Consider the following 20,465-nt stretch of genomic DNA (forward strand, 5'->3'; position numbering starts at 1 on the left):
CAGAAGCCATTTATATATATTTTTTAATCAGAACCATTGTTTTAAGACCTCTTTTCAGGAATTAAACTATTACAATACTATTACAATACTACAGCTACTTGTTTATAGGCAGTTAATGGTCAGGAGTCAAACACAAAACTTTGTGTGACCATTATCTATTTATTGATTTAATATCTGTCTATCTATCCACACACACAGAGCCCAGCATGAGGAAATCATTAGATTATGATATTGCTCTATACTTTAACAGCAATATCAGTTGGGATTAATTGGTTGGGAATTACTTGGTTGTGATATTGCCATCATTCGGTCAATAAACCTCAGGTTTTAGGGCTGCACAATACATCACAAACTATCAATCGCAATATCATTGCATGAACATCACTAATTGAAATTAAGACTTTTTTTTTGTCATTGACTTTAAGATTTTCTGGCAAAGCCATTAAACTAAAACAAAGTTTCTTTGCCAAAAGTGCATATATAGCCACATGCCATGTTTTAAATAAAAGTATGCTGTTAAGATTGAGATTATGAATGTATTTATTTTTTCCCCAGTAGCTGGTTAGATTACATTCTATCTGGGCTCTATGTAAGCAATAATTCCTGAGGAAAAAGAGGCTGACATTGTTTAGTTAGATATTTATTTATTTATTTATTGCAAGTACTATCACTGCATCATTCACCAACCATATTGCATGTTTCCCTAATAATATGCAGCCTTATCAGGTAGATATAGATCATCTACCAAACAATGCATTCAAACTGTTTCAACACTTTCCTATTCCAGTATTATACATTTTTAAAATATGATAATTATGACTGGATATATTGTGCAGCTTTCGTTAAATGAGGTAATATGCTGTCAATTGAGCAAACAGGTAAAAGGGGCATACTGTGACTTCATTGAGTGCTGGAACTGCAAAATCCATTTTTTCCCTCACCAACAATCAAGAACCACTGAGTTGCTTAGCAACATAATGGTTTGTGTGTGTTATAACATGAGTCATTATGAGCCACAGACAGTAAGCCGTTTCTGCTGTTTATACATACCTTTATCCATACTGCAACTTTAGGATACCTAAACTGTTAACTCTCCATACTGTATTTGGTTTGACTTAGAACCTTAAATACTGCAACACCATCTGATCTACCTGCTTCAGTTAAAATGTTTTAGCAAAAAAGTCAAGGGCAAAATGAATGTGTTAGGATGGAGATTGTAGGGGGCACTGGTTTCCCATCATGCAGTGTGTGCCTCAGAAATAGAGCAAGAGAAAGCAGGTACTCCAGGGAGGGTGGCACAGAGCTAAGAAAAGAGCTGCTCTGCTCTCATTTAAACAGGGACAGGTGCTAGAGGAGGAGCAAGGTAGGCCACACTGAAGATGGAGTGACAGAAAGAAGAGACAGGGAGAGCTGAGGTGAGCATACTCCTGGGTGTTCACTCGAATGCAGCATGTCAGATTCAACACCTCATCTGCCAGTCTAAACCTTTTGCTCCAGGTTATTAATTTGTAAGCTGCAGCAATTTACCAGCAGAAAACACATGTGAATGTCCCAGACCCATTAACCTAAAAAGACATTCCTGCGTCATCATTTGTAGCCTAACTTTCCCTGTGTATCCCTCTTTTTTCCTTGAGATAATAACTCAAGGGGCAAATTACTTTAATGTTTAAATATGTTCCAGATTTATTTTTTTATTTGTTTTATTGAATGTTATTTCTCCAGAGACATAAGTTAATGCTGCATAATACATTCTCTGTTATTGAGATGCGGTGATTAGTGAGGTTCAAAAAGGTAAAATGAGAGGAGAGTGAGATTAGGGAAATTTATTTAGCTGGTGAACTATTTAATTTTGCTAATGTTTATTAGAATATTACATAAGACCAATAAAATGATTTGTACAGAAATTCTATGACTCACTTAATTAAGGGGAAGATTGCTTACTTTCGGAGAGTCACCAACAACGTTCTGAAGTACAGTAAGCTGCAAAAGGTCTCTGCTAAAGAAGCACATTCATTGACAGTTGTGTGGTAGAAAAAAGTGCAATAGCAACAAGGATAACTGTAGCTTTGAGAGGCAAAGCCTATTGCCAGTTTGGGGCAAGATTCACACAGCATGCAGCTGATATTAGTGCTTTGAGAGCCACCACACACAGCACCCAGGACATGGGCTACAACTGTGGCATTCCTTGTTTTAAAAGTGCCTAATGAACCAAAGACGACCTGACCTAAAAAACATAAAAGGCAGATCAGCTAATTTCCTTTGTGGAAAAACATATCAAATTGCATTTGATAAAGCAGTTTCACCTCCACAGAAACTGCTTTAGATTCTAGTCATATTTTGATGTCAGCTGACTCAGGCATCCAATGTAATGGGTCTCCTGGATCTTACATCTGCATTCGAATCTGTTTATCACAATATTTTGATTAACAAGTTCTGGGATGTAGTCATTTTATCAGGCGTGGCTCTAGAGCTCTTTAACTCTTGCAGAACAGTCAGTGCTTTTGCAAAACAGATCATTTCAGACCCCAAGAGCCTGTCGTGTGACATACCACAGGGTTTAATCTTGGGACCTTTTCTCATTATTTTGTATATTTTCCTTCTAGGCAAAATACTCTGGCAATAATTTTTGTGCTATTGTTCTTGTAAGCCAACTGAAAATTCTCACTCACTCACTCACTCACTCACTCACTCACTCACTCACTCACTCACTCACTCACTCACTCACTCACTCACTCACTCACTCACTCACTCACTCACTCACTCACTCACTCACTCACTCACTCACTCACTCACTCACTCACTCACTCACTCACTCACTCACTCACTCACTCACTCACTCACTCACTCACTCACTCACTCACTCACTCACTCACTCACTCACTCACTCACTCACTCACTCACTCACTCACTCACTCACTCACTCACTCACTCACTCACTCACTCACTCACTCACTCACTCACTCACTCACTCACTCACTCACTCACTCACTCACTCACTCACTCACTCACTCACTCACTCACTCACTCACTCACTCACTCACTCACTCACTCACTCACTCACTCACTCACTCACTCACTCACTCACTCACTCACTCACTCACTCACTCACTCACTCACTCACTCACTCACTCACTCACTCACTCACTCACTCACTCACTCACTCACTCACTCACTCACTCACTCACTCACTCACTCACTCACTCACTCACTCACTCACTCACTCACTCACTCACTCACTCACTCACTCACTCACTCACTCACTCACTCACTCACTCACTCACTCACTCACTCACTCACTCACTCACTCACTCACTCACTCACTCACTCACTCACTCACTCACTCACTCACTCACTCACTCACTCACTCACTCACTCACTCACTCACTCACTCACTCACTCACTCACTCACTCACTCACTCACTCACTCACTCACTCACTCACTCACTCACTCACTCACTCACTCACTCACTCACTCACTCACTCACTCACTCACTCACTCACTCACTCACTCACTCACTCACTCACTCACTCACTCACTCACTCACTCACTCACTCACTCACTCAGCAGTCTATGCTGCTTTTCCAGCTCTAGCAATTTTGCTAACATATAGTTTAACAACTATAAAAGGTGCCATTAGTGTAATGACACAAAACAACTAAACGTTATGCAGAAGTGTATTTTTGCAAATTACCTTGGCCTGGACTCAGGTTGTATATAACTAGCCCTTTTTTCCATAAAGACAGAGACTGGCTGGTTAGGACCATCATAATTATCATCTGCCTTACAAACACACCATTACCATTAAAGCCGCCAAAAGCCACAACTGTCACTAACAGAGTAAGAGCTCAAATGTTTTACAGAAAAAAATACAAAGGGAGGAGGGCAGGCAAAACAGTGGAATAGAAAAGGAAGAGTGGCAAATGGAGATAGAAAGCGGGACCAAGAGCCTGTGTTTGTATGTGTTAGCATGCATGTGCATGCATGAGTGCGTGGGTGGCAAAGTGACAGGCGATGATTAGCACAACCAGCGGAGGATATGTGGGCAGGAGTATGTGGGAGTACTGGGAGTGGTGGGAGAAACAGAGACTGTCTCTTAAGGCTGAGATATATACAAGTAGATTCTAGGAACACTCAAATAATTTATGACACATAGTTTATGCACAGGAATCACACACAAATATAACTGCTATTCACAAAATGCATGCACTGTTATACAGTGGGATGGATTCATGTTGCAATACACCAGTTTTGGATGTTGATGTGTTGAGAATAACTACCATCAGAGAAAATTGGTTCACAAGATAATTTAAATCCTCATTTTAAGTGTCAATGACTAGTAAACAAAACAAAAATGGATCAGAAACGAAGGAGTTGCAAAGGTGCTGGCAAACCAGAAATGTGTAGGTGGGACCACTGGTGGTCCTTTTCTTACAAAGTTGTGGCATTAACAAGCTTTAAAAAAATAAGGTACAAGTTTTTATATGCACCTTTTGTGTGAGGTTCAATCAATATTAAATAAGTGCTCTTTATTAAAAGTCAATGAACTTTTAATAAAGTTCATTGGACTTTTAATGCAGTCAATCATGTGAATGATAAAGCTAACATTAACAATACGGGGAATTATGAAGATAAATTACATTAGGTCCCTAGTACATCTGTAAAATTATTTATACTCCATTATCTTGTAAAGAAATCAGAGTAAGTGAGATAAAACTATCATAAAATACAGTCTTTGAGGACATATACTTTTTCGACTCCTCATTTCAGAAATGTCAATTTCAGGGGTTTTTTGTCCGATGAGCCAACCCAAAAGTGGTATTTTCCACTAAACTGGGGTCATCTCTGTTCCCTCCTGTCAGTCAAACAGGAAACTCTGAGCTTTATCCTAACCGGAGGTCACGATGATGCCACTGACCTCAGGGTGGAGGCTATAAAAAAGTCCCAGTGACTGGAAAATAAAATGCCAACTGTTCCTCTGTACATTTTACTGTATACAGGACTGCTGGCTTTAGGCATCAGATTGTATAAGTGTTGAAAAGGGGCTCACATCACAACTTTTTCCGTTTTCAACTTAAAGAAACTCGGCCTATAAGATTGATTCTCCTACAGAAAACACAGCTTAAAATGTATTGATTTTCATACCGGGTTGCTTTCTCTCATTTGTCAACATTAGTAGTTGATGCATTTACATTATATATGCCTTGTGGCTTATTTACCTAATGTAAAACAAAAACCAAGCTGTTGCCTTACACTTAGCCATTTACAACCAACCATAGCACACTTGATCTTTTATAAGAAAAGATGTTCAAGAAACAGGTGCTTTTTAGTTCTTCACACAAATGGTGGTGACAGGTGCTGCGGAAATGCACTTAATAAAATAAAAAAAGAAATCTTAAGAGCAATATAATTAAGTTTGAAACAGAACCTTATACTGGCTACAACATCATGACGTGCGCAATTCCTAAATTTACCAGGTCACTTTTAAGAATAAGAGTTAACCAACCCGAAGCACAAAAAGAAAACAGCACTAACTTAACATTTGAACCAAGCGAAAGCCTCACAGATGCTGCAAGACATTGGGATTGGGTCACACACTGAATAAGACATCCCTAGAGCACTTTCATGCAAGTCCCTGGTGGCTGGGCGGGAAGAAACCCAAAGTGGATCATGGCTCCGCTGAAACAAAGGCCCTGTCAATCAACAGCTAGCTCTAAGCAGTTAAAAGAATAATCGATGCAAAGTGAATCTCTTTAGGCGTGAGCTGATTTTCTCTGTGCTGAGGACAAGTGCTGATATAAAGACACTAATCAGCTAGAGAGCTACTCATATGAGAGGGTGAGGCTTTTCTTCAAGAAATGACTTGAGGGTCTGGATAATACAGACACCCAGATACCCGACTGCCATGTTGCAAACTTACAACTTTCTTCTGTTTTTGCTTTTTTGTCAAATTCAAAAGGTTTCAGATCAAATATACTTTAATATGAAAAAAAGATGATCTGAATAAATAAACAGCTTTCAATCGATGATTTCATTTATTTAAAATAAGCCTACTCTAACCAGCTTGGCTCTATGTAAAATTTCAATTCCCCCTACTGTTCAAGAAACATTTAGGTGAAAATAACCATACCAAGGCATTATTACTGCCACATTAGAGTTATTAGAATGTATAGAACCCATTTGAGAACATAAGGGTAAAAGATGTCAAAAAGTAAAACTTCAGACACAACCTAAATATGAAAACTAAATCACTGATAGAGATTAGTCTGAAAGGGGTTTGAAAAAAACTTTTTTAAGGCTTTGGAGCTCCACTTTGAGAAGCACTATCCAAAAACTGGAATAACATAGAACATTTCAAAGACTCAATTCAAAAAACCTTGATCTCACAAAATAACCCAGAAAATCAATTAAAACACTGCTGCCTCTTACCTCAGTTCAATCAGTTTTAAACAATCACAAAAAACTGTGCAAAAAGGTATACAGAAGAGATCCAAGGCCAAAAGTACAGCTGGCCAAAAAGAACCTGCAGGCCTGGGTCCTGTTACATTAAGCCCAACAAAGCAATCTAAAAAATAAATGTCATAACATGGGGGTTGTAGTGTAATGGTCTGGGGCAGCTTTGCTGCTTAAGGACCTGCAAAACTTGCCTTTTGTAATGAAACCATACGTTCCACTCTACCAAAAACTTCTGAAGGAGAATATCTGTCCATCAGTGGGGGCCTTAAACTCATGCACTTTGGTTTGCTGCAGGGCAATGATTTGAAACACACCAGTGTTTCTGAATGAATTCAAAATTCAAAAATTTATAAATTGATGATTTTGTTCAAGACTGGACTAAAATCAGAGCGAGATGCTGTGTCACATAAAAGTTATTGCAAGCTATCACAATGGCTTGATTGCAGTTTTTGTGCCCCAAAAGAGTAAATAGCTACCAGATTTAGGGGGAACTACTTTTTCACATAGAGCCAGGTTGGTTTAGATACCTTTTACCTTTAACAATAATAATGAAATCATCTTCTGAAAAATGCATTTTGGGTTGTCATTGTTGGATATTAAAATTTGTTTAATGATCTGAAACCACGGAGCATGACAAAAGAAGAAAAAATCAGAAGTATTATGTCAGAGGGTAAATCATTTTTAATAACACTGAACATATTCAAGTACATACATCCCACCACAGTACATCACCTTGTTTTACATAATACCTTTTGCTTGAATAAAAACACAACATCTGCACTGGTGAAAATAAATCATGTTCAACCCACACACCTTACTCATCAAGATTTGTTTCCTGATTATGTCTTTGCTTGGTACACAAACAGCAAAACTAGTTTGGAACTGAAACAATTCTGGAGAAATTCTAATTAAGAAAAAAAAAAACCACTTCCTTCATTCCACCAACACATTTTATTTTGAATGCTATTCAACACATAAAGCAAATGTATAATGACATAGGTTTATGCAGGTGTATAAAGAGGCAATGCAAAGAAAGACCAACGCAGACAGAGTAACAGATAAAAGTGACAACAAAAGCTGAGTTTATCTAGGGTATCTTGGTCACTTACCCAAATCTTTGGATCCCTGACTCTCACTGGCCAGTTCACCCATTCTGACCAAGGCATCAAAGTAGCCTTTTGCAGCAAATGTCACACCTGAAAACACAAAGAGTAAGTCCGCAGTTAGTTTAAAGGTTTCCAAAAAACCAACGTTTTACATATGAATAAAGTCTATGTAAGCTGTTCACTAATTTTCTGGCTGATACATCAGCACATGTTCCTTATCCCTTAACTAAGGTAAAACAAATATGGCACATATATCTTTATGTAATTGATGCTTGATGGAAATGGGGAATAGGTTTTTCAACAGATCATCTATTGCATCAAAAGCTGATGCATTTGATTCAATGAGAAAAAATGCTAGATTATTATAACCAAGGTTTTTGGGAACATCAGACTTTATTTTAATGTGTATTACTCTTTATATCCAATTAGGCTTAAGTTGTATTTGCTCTACACCTTTCAAATAAAACAGTTATCAGTTGGAAATGCTTTAATTCCTTTCTCTAATTTTCTTCATATTGTATGAATGCATGTATGTATGTGCATGAGTGTGCATTCTACCTTTCATTTCAAATCCACAAACAAACCATACTGCATCCATGTAATTTTGCAAATCAGTCTTTTTTCCTCTTGGTAGTTAGGTACTTTGATTAGTTATAGAGATAACCACAAAAATTGTAAATATTATTTAATACAAACCCCTATTCATTGTTGACATGAAATATGACCCCTGATTGAACCAAAACAATGAGCAGCTAAGGTATAGATTTATTTTAGTCAAATCACCGCATTTCACCTAACCAGAATGCGAGTAGATTATATAAAATAAAATATAAAATAAAATGTCCCTAAAAAAGGGTGTGAAACAATGCACAGTCAATTCGAAACATTCCACTTCGCATGGCTACCTGAGAAAATTAAGTAAAAGGGACCAAACTATGTAAATCTATTCCAAAAGACCTTGAATATATAAAATGGATTTGTAAATGAATGGGTCAATTAGAGGTCCATATGTCTAACTGTATCCAAGACATCCACAGCATGAGCTCATTGTCTAAATGTTGAGTCAATTTTGAGAGGTCAGCCTTGAACAAATAAACTAGATTGTAGTAAAGCAATTTGGTTAGTGTCAGTCAAAAATCAAATATCAATTATTTTGAGTCAAAAATCATGCAAAGCATATTACGTTCTGAGGCTAATTTAGATGTGATAGCAACAGGTAACAATGAAATCAATAATGGCACAACAAATTTAGCTGTAGCTGTAAAAAAAATCATTACAGCTACATCAAGGAAGCAGCAATATATGCTGTTAACCACATGCTGTTACATGGCATTTTCTGTTTCCCTTTTCATTTCATCTCTTTTGTGAACAGGCAGACACCCTCACTTGGGAAGACCGCTGATTGAAGAATGAATTACTGCATATAGAGTTCTTTACGAGGATTCAACATGATGGTGGTGAAGATGTGAGCAGCGGCGGGGTTTGTTAGCTTGCATTAATATCCTAGATTGAAGTGAGTAATGTGTGAAAAAATTATATTCCTCCCTTGTGCTAATGAAAGGTAGAGAGTACAACTTAAACTATACATAAATAGAACCCAAGGTCCACAATGCAGTGGCTCTCAAACATGTTAGAAATAATACTTCAATAAATACTAGTGTCACCATCCTGAAAGGCAATATAAAATAATATTTGCTTACAAGGCTGTTAGGTCAGAAAAGCTAAAAAATATGCTGATCTGTAAGCCTTGCATGAGTAATTGAAATACAGTATGTAGTTTCATTTTGAATATGTCTCTTTGATTTTGAAATTTCCAAATTGAAAAACAATTAACACTTTATTTAAAAGTTGTAACACCAAGTTACAAAGTCTGAATTTTCTGTTCAGCCATGTCCTTAAAATCCAATATGACGGACTTCCACGTAAATGTTAGTGATGGCTGCTGTAAAAAACTGTTTATCACTACTTCTGATGATTTGTGTGTTATCAAATCTTTCTCACACACAGTATTATACATACTCTTCTGGTAAAAACGTCTGTGTTTCAAAAATGCAAAATGCTAAGAACATTTAATTATGATAATAGCTTGTATAACTAATAGTAATGAACTTGGTCACTAAGAATTCCTGTTAGTAAATCCCACTGTTATTCTGACTTGCAACTGAAACACTGTTAAGATACAAGGGTTGGACAATGAAACTGAAACACCTGTCATTTTAGTGTGGGAGGTTTCATGGCTAAATTGGACCAGCCTGGTAGCCAGTCTTCATTGATTGCACCAGTAAGAGCAGAGTGTGAAGGTTCAATTAGCAGGGTAAGAGCACAGTTTTGCTCAAAATATTGAAATGCACACAACATTATGGGTGACATACCAGAGTTCAAAAGAGGACAAATTGTTGGTGTACGTCTTGCTGGCGCATCTGTGACCAAGACAGCAAGTCTTTGTGATGTATTAAGAGCCACGGTATCCAAGGTAATGTCAGCATACCACCAAGAAGGACGAACCACATCCAACAGGATTAACTGTGGACGCAAGAGGAAGCTGTCTGAAAGGGATGTTCAGGTGCTAACCCGGATTGTATCCAAAAAACATAAAACCACGGCTGCCCAAATCACGGCAGAATTAAATGTGCACCTCAACTCTCCTGTTTCCACCAGAACTGTCCGTCGGGAGCTCCACAGGGTCAATATACACGGCCGGGCTGCTATAGCCAAACCTTTGGTCACTCATACCAATGCCAAACGTCGGTTTCAATGGTGCAAGGAGCGCAAATCTTGGGCTGTGGACAATGTGAAACATGTATTGTTCTCTGATGAGTCCACCTTTACTGTTTTCCCCACATCCAGGAGAGTTACGGTGTGGAGAAGCCCCAAAGAAGCGTACCACCCAGACTGTTGCATGCCCAGAGTGAAGCATGGGGGTGGATCAGTGATGGTTTGGGCTGCCATATCATGGCATTCCCTTGGCCCAATACTTGTGCTAGATGGGCGCGTCACTGCCAAGGACTACTGAACTATTCTTGAGGACCATGTGCATCCAATGGTTCAAACATTGTATCCTGAAGGCGGTGCCGTGTATCAGGATGACAATGCACCAATACACACAGCAAGACTGGTGAAAGATTGGTTTGATGAACATGAAAGTGAAGTTGAACATCTCCCATGGCCTGCACAGTCACCAGATCTAAATATTATTGAGCCACTTTGGGGTGTTTTGGAGGAGCGAGTCAGGAAACGTTTTCCTCCACCAGTATCACGTAGTGACCTGGCCACTATCCTGCGAGAAGAATGGCTTAAAATCCCTCTGACCACTGTGCAGGACTTGTATATGTCATTCCCAAGACGAATTGATGCTGTATTGGCTGCAAAAGGAGGCCCTACACCATACTAATAAATTATTGTGGTCTAAAACCAGGTGTTTCAGTTTCATTGTCCAACCCCTGTAGATTTGGTGTCATTTCCAGAACGAACTTCCAGAAAGTAGCCAGCAGCACCTGTCTCTGGTTCTGTTTTGTCTGCTTCTGTTCATAGCGAAAGTTTTGCACAAAATACTTTGGTTTTGAAAAGTTTCTGATAAAGGTTATAGTATGTGCCAGTTACAGATTCAAAACCAGAGTTTACAGAAATAAGATTAACAGATTAACTAATCAATAGCTTTCGCTGTCCTTTTTATTTTGGAACTAAATAAAGCACCCTAACAGTCTTAAAAAACAACAAGCAGCTGAACCCCATTATTCGAACTGTTGGTGTGCTGCCACCAAAGGTCATGCAGGGCAGATGGAAGTTTCAAAGAATTTCTGCCTGACTGTCTAACAGTGCCCCACAATTTCTGGGGAGTAATGGTCACTGCTTATAAAGGTGCATCCAGCAGCGGTGCAGGTGACAGACTAGATCTGTGCCTGGAGACAGCTGCCAAGTGTAAGACACATTTACAACAATAGAATGGCAGGAACAAGGTAATTCTAACTGACAAATGCAGACACAGACGAAGTCTTCCAAGTTGAGGGACAGATGCTAATGTTGGTACCAATTACAACTGAACCAACTGCAGAGGACAGCGTGCGTTTGCTTTCACCTTTCCTGCACCAGTTAATTTTCATCATGGCAAAGAGACCCTGTGCTTGCCGTGATGTGGAAAGTGAAGGCATGTCAGCTCCTGTGACTTTGCACATACATGCCACATAGTTGAGTGAAAATGGTGGTGAGAGTTGAAACATCTCAAAGCAACAGACAGTGTTGCTGCAGGGTGTGGAAAATCAAGTGTACAATTAAAAGAATGGTTTACCAAAGAGCTTGGATCTATATTAACAGCACTGACTAAATGTCTGATGAATGGTCCAATAAGACAAATTGAGGGGATTACCAGATCTAAATGCAAGGTTTAAGAGATTATTTCAAAGTCCCATCACTTAACCTTCATACTAAAGAACAGTAAATACCAAACATTTTAATCAGGGCATAAGAAGTGATCATACATTTGCAGAGTATGTTTTTTGTTACAGTTGGACTAACCAATTTATTTTTTAGACCTGTTAGGAAAAACTGTGCAATTAAATCATTCACTGTGTGTTGTAAAGAAAAGAAAACAACCACATCCAGATCTTGCAGGCCTACAAATTAAACTCATTTGGCATTAGTGGTGTTGAATATTTTCAGAAATTGCACCATATGGATAGAAACGGGTCCTCACACAGTTGTTAAATCCCTTAGGCTGAGCCAATTCTGCAAAGTGGGTCTTTAATGGCTCAGTTAACCCCTACCAGTCTGTTCCTAAGGCACACCAAGGCCAGGATTATTTATTGTGTGTGAAAGGGAATAGGAGTGCTGGCCTGGTGAGGGAGAACAATCTCAGCTATTGTTTTGGCCAGTTTAATTCGTGGGGGTTGGGGTTGTGTTAAGGTTCAGGGGTATTTTGAGAATACACTCTTTTGTTGCACTGTAATCCAGAAGGAAATGAAAGATCTCATAAGACAACCACCATTGCTGAAAGTCTTTAGGCATAAAAATCTAAGTATCTGAAGTGAACCTGACTGCAAAAAGAGTGCCATCTTTTGTTCTGATTCAGATTATTTTTTGGTGCTTTTTTTTCTTTCTAAGTAAAGGATACACGAAATGATAGAGTCACTGCCCCTCATTATAAGGCGTGGCCACACTGCATGAAAATAAAGCTAATCCAGCCTTCGTAGAAAACAGAAAGACAGGTAGATACATGAAAATGAAAAAGAGAGTGCTGTCTTGGCTGAGTTCCTAAACCTGCAGTGAAGAAGAAAAAAATGAATGAAGGAAATGAACGGACTCACTGGCAAGGGCCTTCTCATAGTTCTTCCCCATGGCAACAAAGTTCCGTAAGCAGGGGTTGAACTGCTCCATGATGGTCTGAAAGCAGAAACAACACATTGTTGGAGGATGAAAGGCTCACTTATCACTACAACAGGGTCAAGAGAACAGAGGACGTCCGCCTTGCTTTACTCACTTTGTTTCTTTCACTAGCCTCCTTCAAGTCAAACAAAATAAATTTAACAAAGAAAAAATACATGCATAAACAGTAAAAAGTTTCATTTTTACATGGCATGTTGAAAAGCAATTTCCAGTTTGAAAGTATGTTATTGGTTTTAAGACTGACTGTGTGAAACCCTCTAAAATTTGACATTATAATATTTCCAGGGTTTAGATTCCTTTTAAATACAAACCTAAAACAGAGCTGGGTTTTCTCAAGTTTCATATTCACTTTCATCCAACTATAGCTGCATGCTGTCAGTTAGCTAGCTATGCATGTATAAGTGAGTCAGGGAAATCATCCAAACACTTTGTCTGAAATAGATAAAAAATTAGCTACTTTGCCACCCATCACTATTTCTTAAGTAATGCTCATGAAATGTAGGAAGAACATTATCTGGCCATAATAACGTGCAAGTATCACTTTTCAGGATACTAGTATTACTTTACAAGGATAAGAAATAAAAAGAACATTTGTTCAATAAGCCAGTTACTTAAACAATTTCCCAGGTTTTTATTTTTGTTTTTTGTTAGATTCACACAGTGTTGTATATACTAATAAAATAATTAATTATTTTATAAGAATAAACAGAATCACCAGATAATTAAGAATAGCGTACTGGTTCTTCTGTGGTTTAGCTGACTCAGGCTTTTCTGCAGTTTTTTATTTTTTGGTTTATTTCATTTATTGCATTTTCTACCTTTTAATGCAACCTTTAATATTGATGTACTCTCATTTTTGATTTTGAAGCATGTTGAATTGTACAAACAACAATATAGAAATATAACTAAATTTCAAGAATTAATCATATCTTCCTCAGTACATGAGACTAACTTTGTATTTCAACCTTAATCTGTATCTATAGACAAATGTAAAATCACTGGCATGAGAACATGACATAGCTGATAGCCTTTAAACAGCATGCCAGGTAACACATTCATTACTGCTCTACATGAAAAAAATACCTATTAGTAAATATGTTGAAACATTTTACAGCTATAATAATCAACATTATAGCAGTACATAATGTTATTCTAGCAGCAGTGGTAATAATGCTTGCATAACTGTCTTGAAAAAAATAAATAAAGCCCTAAATAAAGTGTTTTTGTGAAACAGGATCAACATATTTTTCTGGGATGTTCATAACGTGTTGACTCGGTGTATCCTCATATGATTTCATAATAGCAATATATAAAATAAATTAAGAGCAGGAATGGTACACTGCATTGGTGTAGATAAACTAAACAGCAAATGAAGTCCCTCTCGATGTCCGATAGATGTAGATAAACCTGACTCTCTCAGCAAGAGTTTCATGTGCTTCTCATCTACCTCTCCTCTACTTCTTTCTCCTGTGCTACTCCAGGACTTCTTCCAATTAGTTGGTCCCTAGTCAAACACTCAAGAATAACCCGAGGACAGCAAGACAACCACAATAGTGTTGCAGCAGTAACAGCACCAACACAAACCACCAATACTGTGAAAGAAAGCTTAATCATCTACTTCTCGCCTGAATCCACACAGTGGCAAAAAGAATATGCAATGTGTCATCACTGACAACCTGAAACAACCCCATCAGCCCATCCTCCTGCCTCAGTTAGCTTCATCACTTTCACATTTCCTTTCTTTTTGCTCTCTGTCTGCTATTTTTAATGAGAGCCAAGAGTTTGATGAAACCACATGTTTGTGTGTGTTCCTGCTGTACTGCCAAGAGATGTAGTTCGGGTGGCCTGAGTGGTGCATAACCCACCTACAATGTAAATATCAATGACTCACACTTAAACAACTCATCAACTTTCATTAACAGTAACCTGCCAACAGTAGCTTCTGTTTTACAGTACCTGACTGTGTGCAAATAGAAAGTATGCACAAGCGGACAAAACTGCTTCACAGGAAGAGGCAGACAGTGACAAAAAGCAGCTCAGAAATGAATAAGCAGCAACTAAAATGAAAGGCCTGAGTAAGAATTGAAAAAAGGAGACATTTATATCCTGCATGTTTTAAATGTTTTCCTGCTCGTGTACAGGTGAGTAAAAGACTGCTAAGTGGCTGAGGCAATAAATTAATGATCTAGACAGACTTGTCTTAGATTTAACACCCTAAAACTTGGAGAACACCAGATCCTCAACAACAGAAGATGCCTTTTGTTGCTATATAAAGTAGTGGTATATATATAAATAGTTGTGGTAAGTCATTCAGTTTAGAAATGTATGTCAACTTCTGAGCAAAAAAAAAAACAAAAAACATCTCCCTCATTATTGTGGTATTTAGCAAATGTAAATCTTAATTGGCATAAGACACGAAAAGTCTAACTTAAAAGTCATGATGAAAAAAAAAAAAAAAAAAAACTACACTGTGAATTTTTTTTACATACTTTAGATTACCATGATGTGATGTCCTCACGCATTGCCTCACATATTTTTTTTTTTGGCTTTAGTGACCTTTATTGACAGTTACCAAACAGAAAATGGACAGAGAGGGAAAAGGGAAAGATATGCAGCTATGGTCCTAAGGTCGAATCGAACCCAGGACGGCTATAGCCTCTTTAAATAGGGTGGCCGCTCCACCGCGCAATGCCCAACAAAATCCCAAATTTATTAAGAAAGAGAAAACCTTTTTCTGTTTCATCCACAAATTAATTATTGGTATTACATTGAAATATGTTACATGGCAAATTATTAACGATCCTCACCATATCAGAGTAAAAACTGCAGTACTTGGAGTAAACGTTGGACTGAATTATTCTGCACTGATTACAGATTCTTTAAAAAGACAATTTGTGAAACCAAACTGTCTGCAAAAAAATAAACACACCCCAAAATCCTTAATGCGTACAAACTCTAGATTTTTAAAAGGGGGTGTAAAAATAAATATAAAAAAACACCACCTTTATTTAGGACAGGACAAAAAATAGCATTTTTACCATTATCGCTATATCATTGCAATATTAATATTCCAAAGAACTGCTTTAACAGCAATATGTATTAGCTAATTATTTAAGTACCATGCATTTAGGCTTTCTATGCCAGTTATATATTTGACAATGACTTTTGTTTAATGCAACGGAAAATATTTAGGTCGGCATTAGAAAAATAAAACCAAGTTATCTTGTTGCAAAAACGGCAGATGTAGCGCAATGAAAAGATAAATTGTTTTTACCCAGTAGCCAGAAAACTTGCTATCATGGGTCTATGTTTGCAAAGTACCAAAACTAGAAAGACATTAACGAAGTTAGGTAGTTGCTTAATTATTGCGAGTCATATTATCATCGCAACGTTTGCCAACAGTATAACATATTGCATGGTTTCTGATGATCACAAAATATCCAAATAGCAGTAGATAACCAAGTCAAATAATATTTTGGTAAAGTTTTAGAAAAGAAAAACCTTTATAGCTACTATAATTACAGCATTTGTTTCAGCAAGCTAAATTCAGATGTCTTGGTTCTATTCAACTTATTTTCTCAGTGGACAAGGTCAAGATTTCAGGATTCCAGTGTTTTCTGAAAGTAAAAACAGTACTTAAAAATGAAAATGTAAAAGAAAATAACCTAAAGAAATGAACATATTTATAAACATAATGGAGCAACTGTTTATTACAGTGTAAGGTGGCACTTTATTGTTTTACATAAATCATTTTAAAGATGTGATGAAGTGATGGCATAACTTACATGATCAAGTCTATGAAAACAACTTATGTTTAAGCATCCCACTTCATTCATCCTCTGGGGATTTATGTATCATTTACCAAAAGGCTTGGAAAATAATTGGGGGATTAATCCAACTCAGTTATGAAATGCCCTTGCATAAAATGTATCCCCGATCAGACTGTCTCTTGGAGGATGAAAGACATCGTCAAAAAACTTGGAAGGAAAGCATGGGCAACACTAATGCACACGTATTTAAGCACGTACATTAATACAAGAGTATATAATAGTGTGATGGTGTTTTAAAGTGGTGGGAGGATTACATAAAAAGGCTAGTCCCAGTGCACCATCATTACAGCGCTCTCTCCCACTAAAGAGATTAAAGGTAGCCGACACAAGCCTAGAAGTCTTTCTTGAACAAACTGCAAACAAGTTTTCTGACTCACAACCAGTGAACAAAAATAAGAAAAAAAAAACACTTAAACAAATGCAGTTACAGGGCAAATCTAATACAATTACATGATGGTTCACAGATAAAAAGTATTATATAAGAGAAAACATTACTATGCATTTTCACATTGCATGCAGCAGAGAAAAGACAATGAGGCAATCAGTCTTCATTTCCTGTCATTGTTGCTAAATTTGTTATCCCAGTTCTCCTGTGCTACATTCCTACCCTAATTGTAGAAGCTAATTGGGAAAATGGGGCCAGGAGACACTTGAGGTTGCAAGACACGGTGAAAGAGAGGAGAGGAAGTGGGAAGAATTAAGAAATAATATGCTGTATATCCACTCTCATTCTACATCATTTTGTATCATGTTCCAATTAAAGAAAATAATGAGCAGTTATGGCACCAAAGTGGTCTTCATCACAAGGATAAAATTCACTTATTAGAACTAAGGTAAAAAAAATTAATGCAGACAATTAAAAAGAGGGCATAAAAAATGTGTTCTGCGAAATTATTCAAATGAAAGTCTCAGTGCTGAGACATGGGAAAAAAAATAATTTTCAACTAGAAAGGCTGCAGATAAATGAAAATCTTAAGAATAAAGCAATTTTCCCCTCCCATCCAAACTGAATTAATTTGTAAGAAGCAGATGAAACAAGGTCAAAACATCTGAAGTCAACGGCAAATTCAGTTTGTGGAGCAGTCATTTATCTCTGCTCCTTCTTTCTGCCCTCCCCGGTCACACATTTAACACCTACACACACACACAAATATAATGACATGCTAAGGAGGCAATTTGGAAGTAACATCAGCTGATTAGAACCAGGGGGATTTGCATGTTGTAACAAGCCAAGATCCTATCATCTGTTCATTTGTGCCCTATGCTCACTCCTTTTTTTTTTTGCACAGCAATCCTGCCTGGAGGGCCTGAAAAATCCCTAGAGCAGATAAAGAAAACACTCCAAAATTTAAAGAAGGATGATGATGTGTAGATTGGTAAACATGCAGATAGTTTTTGATCATAAAAAGCAATGTGAGTTTAGCAGAGTTGTTATTCCAGTTGACCTAGTCAACCTCCTTGGCAAACAGCACTGGGTCAAGACCAGACATGTCAGGATTGCAGTCTCTCACCGTTTTGGCAAGAATGAGGGGAAACCTTGAGTTACCTGGGATGGGCAACTGAATCCAACAAACAAATTTGCTTATTCAAATTATTTTAAAATAGTCTTTCTACCAAAATTTGTTTTGTAATATACAGTTGAAAACATATTTAGATACACTGCAGAAAGAGACAGTTTAGGTTGATTTAGGTTTCACATTAAATCAACCTTGCTGAATGTCAGAATAATGCAAGAATGAAGAAAAATAAATCGCCGAATAAGTCAAAGTGTACATATAATAACATTACTATGCCTTTAAGCAATTTGGGAAACCCCCAGATAACAAAAGAGCAAAGTGTACCGGAGTCAAATTCCTTGTTTGTATGCACGAAATTGGCAATAAAGCTGATTCTGATTCTGATAATGTCATGGCTTTATAGACAATATTGCAGGTTTAGCCACACCTGGATGCATTTTAAGACAAAACATCAAAAATACTGCTTGCTTATGTGATTTCATGGAAATAATGAAGCAAAATCTGAGAACAGCTTCCATTAAGTTAAAGCTTGGTTGCAAATGGTTTTGCTGAGTGACCCTAAGCATACCACCAAATTAGTTACGAAGTGGCTTAAGAACCACAAAGTCAATGTTTTGGAGCGACCATCAAAAGCCCTGATCTCAGTCTTACAGAAGATTTGTGTGACAAAACTGCAAAGGTGTGTCTCAATAAGGCGGCCTACAAACCTAACTCACTGACCACTGACTGATCAGTTCTGTCTGGAGAAATGGGCCAGCATTCTAGGAAACTATTGAGAGAAGCTTGTGGACGGATACTCAAAATAGTTGTGGTAAGTCATTCAGTTTAGAAATGTATGTGAACTTCTGAGCAAAAAAAAAAACATCTTTCTCATTGTTGTGGTATTTAGCAAATGTAAATCTTAATTGGCATACGACACGAAAAGTCTAACTTAAGATCAGACAGCGAGGAAAAAAACATTTTTATACACTACGTTTTAACTGTATCTGTAAATCACTTAATAAAAAGGAATGGGAGCCCACTGTCAAGACATGCTTATAAGAAAATCTACAGTACCAAGATGTTCAATTCAATCAATACAACCTCAGGGAAGCTGGATATGTACCAAATACATGTGGGTAATCTAGTCTTGAATAATCTAATACTCTGAGATGTCTAAACAGGATATGAGCTAATTGCTGCATGACACTGTGATTGGATTAAAAGGGCTTTGGAGTCCTACAGTAGGCCGAATAGCAGGCTTTAAACTGATAAGTGTGTGCGTGTTGTTGGGGGTGGAGGAGGTGAGGTTCAACAATAACCTGATGGCCTGTATGGTTAATTTCACAGCAACATCTGGAAAGTCCGTCACAGAAACAGTTTAGAAAACGTAATGTACAAAGACTGCAAACAGGTGACAAGACGGAACACATATCTGCCACAAGTGAAGTTCAGCCGATCCAATTCAATTCAGTTTATTTATATAGCACCAATTAACAACACATGTCATCTCAGGGCACTTAAAGTAAATTCAGTCAAATAATACAGATTCCAAGTCAAGTACATACATTCTAAATGATCCTAATTATCGAACAACGCAGATCAGATCAGATGAACCACAGGGAAGCAACACAGAAGCATGCAGTAAACAAGACTCCCCTGCTGATTGCCATCAGGATTAAAAATGCTGCTTGTAGCCAGAATGGGATGCAGTCAGTTTGGAATTCTCTCATGATTTAGATCATTGATTTCATGAAAATCCAGCTGCTTCTGTCAAGGTAAGATCAATCTAAAATGCCATAAGAAACCTTCTAAACATTTCCAATTATTTTATTGTACACAAACAAACACATTCCTATGCATCAACCTTTAGTAGAAAGCTATAGTGCTGGATATCTTTTGCAGATAAATTCTTTAGTAAGTTAGCACTGAGCTGAGTACTTAAAATCTAGTTAATATTTATGTTATTTTAACACTCAGCTGCCCTGAAGAAAAGCAGACAATATTAGGAGGTGCTGCTGAGTAGAGTGTATATCATACACTTTGTATGTGCTATGTACTATGTATCTGACTTTTGTGAAGTGCCTTGAGATGACATGTGTTGTGAATTGGCGCTATATAAATAAACTGAATTGAACTGAACTTTGCCAGAAGCTTCTGTGGGTCACACTTTACAGTTGTTCATCTCCATCTCTTTCTC

General features: G+C 37.5%; 1 protein-coding gene across 5 annotated transcripts in view; it reads right to left on the reverse strand.

Annotated features, from left to right (window-relative positions):
* The window catches only part of LOC124864855 (brain-specific angiogenesis inhibitor 1-associated protein 2-like), a 77,831-nt gene that overhangs the window by 43,395 nt on the left and 13,971 nt on the right, over window positions 1-20,465 (reverse strand). For all 5 annotated transcript variants that reach the window (XM_047359795.1, XM_047359797.1, XM_047359794.1 and 2 more), the window contains exons 2-3: window positions 12,861-12,936; window positions 7,564-7,650 (exon numbers count right to left, since the gene is read on the reverse strand). In XM_047359795.1, coding sequence (XP_047215751.1) covers window positions 7,564-7,650; window positions 12,861-12,936 — 163 coding nt within the window. The remainder of the gene's footprint in view (window positions 1-7,563; window positions 7,651-12,860; window positions 12,937-20,465) is intronic.

Source organism: Girardinichthys multiradiatus, chromosome Y (genome assembly GCF_021462225.1).
Source record: "Girardinichthys multiradiatus isolate DD_20200921_A chromosome Y, DD_fGirMul_XY1, whole genome shotgun sequence".
NCBI classification, from domain to species: Eukaryota; Metazoa; Chordata; class Actinopteri; order Cyprinodontiformes; family Goodeidae; genus Girardinichthys; species Girardinichthys multiradiatus.